A 12,039-nucleotide genomic window follows, 5' to 3' on the forward strand; every position below is an offset into this window, starting at 1 on the left:
ATGGAATTTAACCCGGAAAAGTGCGAGGTGATGCACTTTGGGGGGACTAACGAGGCAAGGGAATACACAATGAATGGAAAGACCCTAGGCAAGACGGAGGGTCAGAGGGATCTGGGTGTGCGAGTACACAGATCCCTGAAGGCGGCGGAACAGGTGGATAAGGTGGTACAAAAGGCATATGGGATACTTGCCTTCATTAGCCGAGGCATTGAATATAAGAGCAAGGAGGTTATGATGGAGCTGTATAAAACACTGGTTAGGCCACAGCTGGAATAGTGTGTGCAGTTCTGGTCGCCACACTACAGGAAGGATGTGATCGCGTTAGAGAGGGTGCAGAGGAGGTTCACCAGGATGTTACCAGGGCTGGAGCGCTTCAGCTATGAAGAGAGACTGGGCAGATTGGGTTTGTTTTCCTTGGAGCAGAGGAGGCTGAGGGGGGACATGATTGAGGTGTACAAAATGATGAGGGGCATAGATAGGATGGATGCTGAGGAGCTTTTTCCCTTAGTAGAGGGGTCAATAACTAGGGGGCATAGATTCAAGGTAAAGGGCGGGAGGTTTAGAGGGGATTTGAGAAAGAACTTTTTCACCCAGAGGGTGGTTGGAGTCTGGAACTCACTGCCTGAAAGGGTTGTGGAGGCAGAAACCCTCACAACATTTAAGAAGCATTTGGATGAGCACTTGAAATGCCATAGCATACAAGGCTACGGAACAAATGCTGGAATATGGGATTAGATTAGACAGGGCTTGATGGCCGGCGCGGACACGATGGGCCGAGGGCCTCTATCCGTGCTGTATTACTCTATGACTCTATGATACTGGAAATCTCAAAGAAAAACAGAAAACGCTGGAGACACTCAGCAGGTCAGGCAGCATCGGTCGAGAAAACACGAGACACTTGACCTTTCTGGTATAAAACCATTCCTCAAAACAGACCCGGGGTTTGCAGGAGATGAGGAAACAGTGCAAACTAACCACAGGACTTTACAGCTCTTAAATTTCATGGGGATAAAAGTCCACATCGCACTTTACAGTGACGGAGCAACAGATTCTGTCTGAAGCTCCCCACTGATCCACTTTCCATTTCCCCAACTCGTTGTGGGCTGCTTTGCAGATCCACTGCAGACTGACTGGTGTAGGTCAGTCTCTTTCAATCTATTGTGGTCAACATTGTGAACCTTGGTATCACGGACTCATTCTGGAGCCACCGAGATGCCCATCAATTCTCCGAGAGACGGGTTAACTTAGAGCCGGCTGTGCTCGACACCATCTGTAGGGTGGAATTTCATCGAGCTCTTTGAGATATGTTGTGAAACTCTGATTCTGAGAACAGAGACGCTTTCAAATTCAGTTTGAGGAAAGTCAAAGAAACCAACAGCAATGACATCACAGAATAATCATCCAAACCTCTGTATTCCAAAGCTCTGATTGGCTCTGGGTATCACACACCGCCCCCTCTCCTTTGTTAATTGGTGCCTGGATTGATGGAAGATCCTGACTGGCTCACAGGGATTGTCAATCATCATTGATCATGCCAGACCCTGTTGAAATGCAGGAGCTTGTGAGGGTAGAGGTTAGGTTGTTACTACAGTGGAGTTTGAGCTCAGTGCTTTGCAACAGGAAGAGTTAAGATGGCCTCCCAAGTGCGTCAGAACTATCACAAGGACTGTGAGGATGCTGTCAACAAGCAGATCAACATGGAGCTCTATTCCTCCTATGTTTATCTCTCCATGGTGAGTTTTGTATTTTTGGGGTCCTATTTCAAAATTAAGGCTGTTATTTTATTCTAAGCAGGTAGAATTTCTCTAGGTCAATGAATGGGCTTTAGAGGGTCTCTCTATAGCCCTCCCCAGTCTTAATCCAGTGAATGCTCTTAAGACAGTGATCTTGCAGAAGGACTCTTTCCTGCTCTGTAATAGCTCTGTCCTATTCTGATGTGTTTATATTTGAAACTAACTCCAGGGTTTCATCAAGTTTGTAATGGAGGGTTCATCTTGAAGATTCACTAAAACTAGTCAACTTCCAACTTGGATGGCAACAATTAGATTGAATTGGGTGACTAGTTAGTGAAACATTGGCTGGTTCTGGCCAGTTTTTATCCCCCTCTAATTGAGTGAATCCTGTTAGTCTTTCTCACCTGAGGATGGTGTTAAACTATTTAATTTTAAAGATTTGGCTCTTTTCCTTCTCTGCTTTTAGACTTTCATCTGGGAACAAAAGAAGATACCACAGATATTTTGACCAAGTGTAGTTGAGAGCTTTATTCCAAAAAGCATTAAAGCTCGCTAATATTTTCTAGTAACATAACCTCCTATTCTGTTGAGCTACTTCAATGAGGAGCTTCCAACATATTCAAAAAGGATTTGGAAAGTATTGGTGTTGCTACCATTTGAGTTGGCCATGGATCAGATCTAGATTTCAATTGTCTCTTTTCCATTTTTCTCTCTACCTGCAGTCGTATTACTTTGACCGGGATGATGTTGCCCTGCGTCACTTTGCCGAGTTCTTCAAGGAGCAGTCACATGAGGAACGTGAGCATGCTGAGAAACTGCTGAAATTCCAGAATATGCGTGGGGGGCGTGTTGTCCTGGAGGATGTCAAGGTTAGATTCAGCAAACTTTGAAGAATTGCCATGGTTTTGTGAAAAGTAGGCTAGTTACCTCATACTAGATTATCTGAGTCATGGAAGTTGTTCCAAGAGGAGGCTCAATGATTGTTGTATGCATGGATTTTCAGAAGGCAGGAGATTGCTGGCAGAAATTGGAAGTGCATTAGAAGCAACCTTGTGACCCCAATAAAACTGGGTGGAGTAGGAGGCAGTTGGTATAAAATAGACCACTGGATGGTGACTAGTGCATATGATCTAAATGTGCAAATAGTGATCTGCTGAGCTAGGGTCTATAGTGAGCTCCAGGGCAAAATTGGAGACTGGCTAGGGGGTTGACTGGAAGGAAGTGGTTGATGTTCACATCAGATGTAAGAGTGTAGGGATTTGGGGTGTGTCCCAGTACAGATGTCATTTAGAAGCTAGCTTGCAGAGACAAAAGGCTGATTGAAAGGTGGGCTTCATGTTCTGGCATAGAATAGAAAGCAAGGAAGTGTTACTGCAATTACTGCTAGATAGACCTCATTTGGAATATTGTGCTCCATTTTAGGTGATCTCACTTTAGAGCCTATAGTGCTGTGATTTCAAGTCAAATAACTCATTCCAAAGAGAATTCTTGATGAACTGTCTGGTTAAAATCCTGGCTTAGAATATCAAGAATGACATTGAGTTGTGATCTGACTAACTCCTGAAATGTTCAAGTCTGTTAACTAATTTCTTCCAATGTTACTCTATACCCCACCCCTACAAACTCTCAGAAACCAGAGCAGGATGAGTGGAGCAATGGCCTAGTGGTGATGCAGAGAGCTCTGCAGCTGGAGAAGGATGTCAACCAGAGTCTGTTGGATCTACACCAACTTTCCACTGGGAACACTGACCCTCATGTAAGTTCCTAATGTCTCATTTAAAGAAAGATTTGCATATCTACAGTGCCTTCCTTGTCGTCGGTGTCCAAAAACACTACAGCCAATTCAGTACTTCTTGAAGTGTCATTATTGTAATGTTTGCAACATGGCAGTTAATCTGCACACCAAGATCCTGCTGCAGAAATGAGAGAAATCACCAGATAGTCTGTTTTATTAAGTTGGTTAGTGATAAATATTGGCCAGGACACTGACATTCCAGTTTTTTTTCTTTGAAATAGTACCATGTGGGCAGACAAGACCTTGTGTACTGTTTTATCCAAAAGACAATACCTCTGACATTGCAGCTCTCCCTCAGTACTGCAGTGAAGTGTTGGTTTTCACTCCATTCTCTGAAATGGGACAACCCAGGGCCTTCTGACTGGCAGTGGTACCAGTAAGCCATGGCTGACACTTGCCATGTTTTGGGTGAGTTGAAGGCTATCTGGGGAGCTTAATCTGATCACTGATCTTTAGCAATATCTCCATGCCCAATAGGTTTCTGATGATCTTTCACAAAAGACTTCAACATCAGGATCTCACTGAGATGAGGCCAGTGCATAAAGCAGATTGAAATTGGGACAGCAAAGGATAAGTTGTAACTGAAGGGGGTTCTGCTTTCCAATTTTAAATTGGTAAATGCATTACTCCTGGAGTAAATCTAATCTGACGTCCAATCCACCTATTTCTCTGCAGCACTTGTACCAGTTACCCCATCCAGTAGAAGATAAAGGACCATCTCCATGGGCGGTGAAGCTCAGAAGGCCTTTGATGATGTCTCCTCTGAGCTAATTGTGCTTTGTTTTTCACTTTCAGTTGTGTGACTTCCTGGAGACCCACTACTTGGATGAGCAAGTGAAGATGATCAAGAAGCTTGGAGATCACATCACCAACTTGAAGAGACTGGGAGCCCCTGAGAATGGCATGGGAGAGTACCTGTTTGACAAGCACAGCCTGAGTTGAATGGGATTCTTGAACCATTAGTTCTATACAGGTTGGAAATGAAGTGTGACCAACTTCTGGTGGTGAATACTTTGGTTGTCATTATTTCCCAGTTTTCTCATCTAACTGTCACAGTACATGGAAATAAAGGTTATTCATCATTGAACTGGTTTGTCTTTGTTTAATTAAATAGCTGATCTGGTTAAGATCCCACTGCACAATACACAGCTGTGTAATATGATCCAAGTTTAAAAATACAGAAGTCACTCCCAGGATGGCTGTGCCCACATCTTCAAATCATCACTGGAGAGGATTCTAATGGTTTTCTGAGCTCTTGGTAACAGTTCCTGCTGAAAAGGGTTTTTTATAACATCTGCCAGCAAACAGTCATTAAGCTGTGGTGGCTTTAAAACAAAGAAATGGGGAAGGGTGAAGGGGGTTGAATTAGTGCTGACAGTAGTGACTCTTCAGTCAGGAGAAGGGAGAGTACATGCCTGGTGTCTTGCTTCAGACTTTTACCTGTAAAGGTGGGGGAATGATCTGCTATTGAGCTGTCTTTACATTTGACTGATGGCACAAGTCACGCACTAGATTGCCAAAGCTGTGTGACATGTGTACACAGTACAGCGTTGGCCATCTTAGAAACTTCCATTTGGGCAGGATCATTTCTGTTTATCATTCTCTTTCTTTCCCAGGTTACTTTCTTTTCCTAGCCCCACTGACGGCAATACTTGATGTCTGGGATTAAGTAAAGCACTAGTCTGAATCGAGCAGTAGTGTGTCCTACGGGGAGATTGTTGGTGTTGGGTAAAGTGAAGCTAAATCAGTAATCATGTAGGAGTCACTGGAAATAGAGTGCGAGACTTTCATAGCAGCAAAGAAAAACACGTGTTAGCTTTATTAACTCTCCGCATGGACTGAGGGACTCGGCCTCGTCGCAGGGCTATGACATCGACACACAATCGACGACTCTTAAAGGGACCCTGCTCCGATAACCCAACCAAGTTCCGTACATAACGTGGAGCGATAACATTGCCTATACATAGTGAATTGTGTTACTGTCCCTATGTGGTCTCTGCCACAATCATATAAATCCTATTCAAGCCAATGATTTTTCTACCAAAAACTTACTTTCTATTGCAGCAGCATTGTTGTAGGTGTAACATTTGCATACTGAATTATCATTGGCCCGCAGGCATCGAAGCAATACCTGTTGTATTCACGTGATCACATGTTGCGTTGTCATTGGCCTGCAGGCATCTGTAAGGACTGCTATTGTTTAGAAGACCCAGGGGTCCGAACTCCATCTTGTCCACACGGTGCTGTATTGATTGAGAAAGCTTACAGACTTGATGCTTCATTAAAAGAGTTTAAATTGTAATAATCCGTTGTCCTGCAATTTATTATTTTTGTACAAAGTGTGCAAAACAAGACAGTAGGGATCCACTAGCTAATTCGGATCAAATAGTAGCTAGATTATTTTCGAAAATTCATTCGGTATATCGCTAATGGCCACAACTGTTCCAAAAGACTGCCCTTAACCCACAAAGTGTGCGGTGATTTCTGAGTGTTCCTGAAGAATCCACAAATTAAACATCCATTAAAGCTGTTCAAAAACAGTTCATCTAAAGGGAATGAATGAACTCCATTTGAAAATACCAAGCCACAAGGGCCCTTTAAATATTCTCTCCAACACTGAGCGAGTATACATGGATAGACTGATTCATAATAAAATGTTGGCTGGACAGTTTCTAGGAGTTAAACTGGAAAATACATTGGTTTTCCACACCACAAGGGAAATGAAAGCTCTTTGGACATTTGTAATTTCTCAGCCGATTGAGGCGTCACGTGTCTTGCACACCCATGATTGTTCTGACACTCTGGGGAGACCACCTTCACTTTTACTGCTGGTGGGAGCCAAGTTCAAACACCACTGTAGTTACAACTGAACCTCTCTCCAATGATGTACCTAAACGAGATTAGATGCCATGGTATAGGAACAGGGCAGCCACATGGGATTAGGACCACTGCTTGTGTAGAGAATAAACAACATGAGCTGGATAGGAACAGGAGGCGGCCATTGAGCCCCTCGAACATGTTCCTCCGTTCATTGAGATCATGGCTGATCTGTGTCCTCACTCCATATACCCGCCTTTGCCCCATATCCCTTAATACCTTTGGTTAACAAAAATCTATTAATCTCAGATTTAAAATTAACACTTGACCGAGCATCAACTGCTGTTTGCGGAAGAGAGTTGGGCCAAACATCCTATTTCTGTGTTGTATGGTTTATGTAATTCACTCTTCTCTGTTCTGGAGGTTTTTGTAATGATCAGTAACCTGTCATTCTGGAATGGTACTCTAGGTGGTGCTGTCTGTATATAAGAGTGGGCAACCCACGATGCACTAGGCTACCCACAAGGCAGCAGTCAAGATGGAGGCCTCTACAGATACTGTACCTAGTCCACATGTGCTCAATAAAGTGTCGAGCAAAAGCTAGCTGTTCTTAATAAAAACGACTAGTTATTAATGAACATAACATGGTACCAGGATTGGTAAGATCTGCTGAATATTGTGCAATGCGACATGGAGAATTTGAAGCCACCAGAGCGTTTGAAACTCACAGGAAATGTCGACTACAATTGGCAGACTTTTAAACAACAATTCGAACTCCACATTGCTGCCATCGGGTACGGTACGAAGCCAGGCACAAGGAAAATAGCGTTGCTGCTCACGGTTGCAGGCCCACAGGCGATAGAGGTATTTAATACATTTGTATTTAATCCAGAGGAGAACAGAGAAAAATTAGACGAAGTGCTAAAGAAGTTTGAGACACATTGTTCTCCCAAAAAGAATGAAACCTACGAGAGGTACATCTTCCATTCTCGGACACAGCAGCAAAATGAGACTTTTGATAGCTTTTTGACTGATCTGAAACTGAAAGCACAGATGTAAAGTCTGTGGGTTGTATAGCGAAGTAATACACAGTCTACAAGAGTAACTTAAACAGGACTTTACTATTCGAAGGTCAGGGCGAATCTGCCCAATAAGTTCTGCCACAGCACTTATATACCGGTGTGGTCACCGTCGGTATTACAGTATACAGCAGCCAAGATAAAGTAGTGCCACACCTAAAATAGTTCTCTTAAAGGTAAACGGTTACATACAATAGTTCTCTTAAAGGTAGAACAGTTACATACACTACAATCCTCCCTTTTTAGCTTACAACATACTTATTTCCCATTAACCATATCATTAGAACATATATACAAATTATGTAAAACAGTTCACAGATTCAGTCTCTCTGGAGGTCTCCTGACTCTGTCCGGATAACGCCTCGGTGGCGTAGCAGTTTTCAGTGGGGTAGTAGGTTCTTACGGCAAGGCCGATTCAGCTTGAAGGACAGTGTCCGGATCATCTGATTCCAGTATTACCAGATCGGAGGTAGGGGCTCTGGGTATCTCTGTTTCGACATTAGCCGTGTAAGGTTGTGGAGTAGGTTGGCTCTTTGTGGATGACCCTATGATCTGGTCAACATGATGCCTTATGATGCTGCCACCAATGTCCACTGTATACAGCAGCGGCCCTAGCCTTTTTACAATAGTTCCAGGCTGCCATTTCTCGGTACGGTAGTCCCGGGCCAAAACTTGTTGACCTGTCTGAAAAGATCTAGTTGGCCTTTCATTCATGCCCTGCAATTGCCGGTTCTCTACGTCCCTTCTGACGTTTGGCTTAATCAAATCCAGCCGGCATCTTAGCCTTCTGTTGAAAAACATCATGGCGGGAGTTTGATTTGTGACCGCATGTGTTGCATTCCTGTACGCCAACAAGAAGTTATCTACCTTATGTTGTAAGTTGATGTTGTCATTACCCATGGCCTTTATGGCCTTCTTGAAGGTCTGGACAAACCTTTCAGCTAAGCCATTGGTGGCGGGATGGTATAGGGCTGACGTGTAGTGCTTGACCCCATTGCTTTTTAAGAATTTCCTGAATTCTTCGGACACAAATTGTGGTCCATTATCAGAACAGACCTGTTCCGGCAGCCCATTCCTGGCAAACATGGTCCTTAATACTGTGATGGTTTTTTCCGTGGTGGTGGAGGACATCTTTATTACCTCCGGCCACTTGGAGTGTGCATCCACCGCTATTAGAAACATTGAGTCCGTAAATGGACCAGCAAAGTCGATGTGTACCCTTTGCCAAGGAGATGAGGGCCACTCCCATGGATGCAGAGGAGCTTGTGGTGGCGCGTTTTGGACCTTCTGGCATCCTAGACAACTCTTGGTTATTTCCTCGATGTCTCCATCAATACCTGGCCACCACACAAACGCTCTTGCTAGGTTCTTCATTTTCACTCCACCCAGATGCCCCTCGTGAAGTTCCTTTAGCACCTTATGCTGAAGTTTGGGTGGAATCACCACTCTCGATCCACACATCAAGGTTCCTCGGCACACTGACAGCCGTTCTTTCCGTTGTGAAAATGCTGGCAGTGTTGGTTCGCCATGTGCTGGCCATCCCTCCACTGTTAGATCATAGACCCGTGAGAGAGTCGGGTCATTTCTTGTTTCATTCTCGATCATCGAATTGGTTACTGGTAGACATTCTACTATGGATGAGTGGAACATCTCTACCGGGTCCATTGTAGCTGCCTCTTCTACTACCGGCAACGGTAGGCGCGATAACCCATCAGCATTTCCATGCTGTTTGGAGCTTTTGTATTCAATGTCATATTGGTGTGCCCCAAGTAACACGGACCACCTCTGTAACCTTTGTGCTGTCATAGTGGAAACGGCCTTGTTAGGGTTGAATATGGACACCAACGGCTGGTGGTCTGTCAGTAATGTGAACTTCTTGCCCTGCAGGTAATGATTGAATTTCTTTACTCCCCACACAAGGCTGAGGGCCTCCCTGTCTATCTGAGCGTAATTTCGCTCCGCGGAGGTCAACGATCGGGACGCAAATGCGACTGGCCTTTCCGAGCCATTTGGTAACTTGTGTGAAAGTACTGCTCCAATTCCATAAGGAGAAGCATCACAAGCTAGACGAAGAGGTAACGTTGGGTTGAAATGAGCCAACACTTCCTCAGAGGTAATCAACGCCTTGCTTCTGCGAAAGGCCTTTTTACAGTCCTCGCTCCACTTCCATGGCACTTCTTTCCGTAACAGAGCATTCAGCGGATGTAGCACAGTGGATAAATTTGGCAGAAACTTGTGATAATAATTAATCAACCCCAGCAACGATCTCAACTGTGAAACGTTTTCCGGAGCGGGGGCCTTCACGACAGCTTCTATCTTGTCAGGCGACTTGTGCAGCCCCTCTTGGTCAATGACATGACCGCAGTACGAGATCCGTTTCTGGAAGAATTCACATTTCTGGCGATTAACTCGAAGGCCATACTCCTTCAACCTGGTGAGCACCAGTTTCAAATTTGTGAGGTGTTCCTCCTCGTCTTCTCCCGTAATCAGGATATCGTCCAAGTAACACTGTGTGCTTGGAACACCTTGTAAGACCTGCTCCATTGCCCTCTGCCAAATTGCTGGAGCCGAAGCTACTCCAAAAACCAGTCTATTATAACGATACAAGCCTCTGTGCGTGTTGATTGTGAGATACTGGCGCGACTCTTCCTCGACTTCCATTTGTAAGTATGCCTGTGCCAGGTCTATCTTGGTGAAGTGTTGCCCGCCAGACAATGAAGCAAAGATATCCTCAATCCGCGGAAGCGGGTATTGTACCGTGTGAAGCACCGGATTAACTGTGATCTTGAAATCTCCGCAGATGCGGACCTTCCACAGTCCCCCTGGCTTGTTACTTGATGAAGACTTCATGACGGGAACAATGGGCGTGGCCCACTCACTCCAGTCCACCTTAGACAGTACCCCTGAACGTTCAAGCTCTTCCAGTTCTGCCTCCACAGCAGGTCATATCGCGTAAGGTACCGATCTGGCTTTGAAAAATTTTGGCCTTGCATGTTCTGCAATCTTGATTTTTGCTTTAATTCCTCTCAGTGTTCCCAGTCCTTGCTGGACTACCTCTTTAGCTTTGCCCAATATTCTGGACAACCGTTCAGGTTTGACCTCTTCCTTCCCGGAATCTACCGTCATTGTGTTTAGTGAATGCCAGTCTATCTTTATTTTCCTGATCCACTCCCGTCCCAGAAGTGGTGGACCTCCCTCGGGCAGCACATACAAGTCCATCCTTCGGTGATCTTTGTCTTTGTATCTCACCTTGACTTCTATCTTCCCGATGGGGTATACTTTGTGCCCCGTGTATGTCTGCAATACTATCTCCGTATCCCGTAGGGGAATATGTTTGAATAACTTTTTGTAATCATGCTTATTCATGACCGTCAACGCCGATTCGGTGTCCACTTCCATCTTCACTTGGACTTTTGCAATCTGTAGTGTGATCCAGATAGTTTGTCGTTCAGCTCCTTTACTCACATTATGAATCCTCAGACTACCCAGTGCCTTGCTGTTGGAGTCTGAGTCCAAATTCTGTTCCTCTGGACTCTTCCCAGTCACCTCATGTACCTTTCTGTACTTCTTGTGCGGTGACTTATTATTGTTGTTCTTCTTTCCTGACCGGCATACCTTAGCTATGTGGCCAAGCTTGCCACATTTCCTACAGTCCTGGTTTTTAACCCAGCATTGGTTCTGGTCGTGTGTTGTCTTCCCACAAAAAGAACATTTCGTTGTACCCGAAGTCATTTGATCCACACTGAGTACCGCTGTCTTCCGCTGCATTTCCGCCGTGCCTCTCGCTGCGGCTTCGTGCGATGCTGCAATACGGACAGCCTTATCAAGTGTAAGATCGTTCTCTTCGAGTAGTCGTTTTTGCATTCCTTCCTTCGACAATCCACACACGAACTTGTCTCGCAATGCCTCTGTCAGATTTCCTCTAAACTGGCAGTATTTCGCTAGTCTACGCAGCTCGACCAAGTACTCCGCGTTACTTTCCTCTTTTCGTTGTGTTCTCCAGTAAAATTTAGATCGTTCCGCTAACATCAGCGGTGCGGGGTTAAAATGATCCTTCAGGACAGCAACAATATTCTCGAAAGACTGATCAGTCGGTTTAGCTGGTGATAGAAGATGCTTCAATAACCCGTATGTCCTCGCACCCATTGAATTTAATAAGGTTAGAGCTTTTTCATAATTTGCTATTTTATTAGCCGTACAATATATCTCGATGCGTTCTACATACGTGGGCCATCTTCCACCTCAGCATGGAAACCGTTGCTGTTACTATGCTTAGGCATCTTCACACTCTTCCTGAGAAACAACAACAATATTCTTTAACTTTTTTTTTTCAGGTGGCGGTTTCCCGCGCTTATCTTCTTTCCCCGCCCACTTTAAAATGGCGGTTCCCGCTTCTGTCTTCTTCCCCGCCTACTGGCGGCTTCCCACGTTTCTTCCCCTGGCCGGAGGTGTAAGCTTCCCTCGGGCGACGGCCGCTGGCTTTCGGGTTTGCAGCCTGCGCGTCGGCTTCAGCGCGTTCCCTTGTCTCGGCAGGGCAGCCGGTGCTGGGTACAACCCGTTGGCGGCAAACAGTTTCAGCCGCTGGGCTGGCTCTCGCTCAGCGTTCCTCGCTCGG

General features: G+C 45.1%; 1 protein-coding gene across 1 annotated transcript; it reads left to right on the forward strand.

Annotated features, from left to right (window-relative positions):
* The first annotated feature begins 1,586 nt into the window (after nucleotides 1-1,586).
* Nucleotides 1,587-4,615, forward strand: LOC147085192 (ferritin heavy chain, oocyte isoform-like). The gene is made up of 4 exons (XM_085979087.1): nucleotides 1,587-1,733; nucleotides 2,456-2,602; nucleotides 3,364-3,489; nucleotides 4,324-4,615. Exons 1-4 carry the CDS (start codon nucleotides 1,632-1,634, stop codon nucleotides 4,468-4,470), a joined length of 522 nt encoding a protein of 173 aa, XP_085835213.1. The 5' UTR covers nucleotides 1,587-1,631; the 3' UTR covers nucleotides 4,471-4,615.
* The last annotated feature ends 7,424 nt before the right edge of the window (nucleotides 4,616-12,039 follow it).

Source organism: Somniosus microcephalus, unplaced genomic scaffold (assembly GCF_052327205.1).
Source record: "Somniosus microcephalus isolate GS21.2 unplaced genomic scaffold, FLI_Smic_1.0 unresolved_chr8, whole genome shotgun sequence".
Classification (NCBI taxonomy): Eukaryota; Metazoa; Chordata; class Chondrichthyes; order Squaliformes; family Somniosidae; genus Somniosus; species Somniosus microcephalus.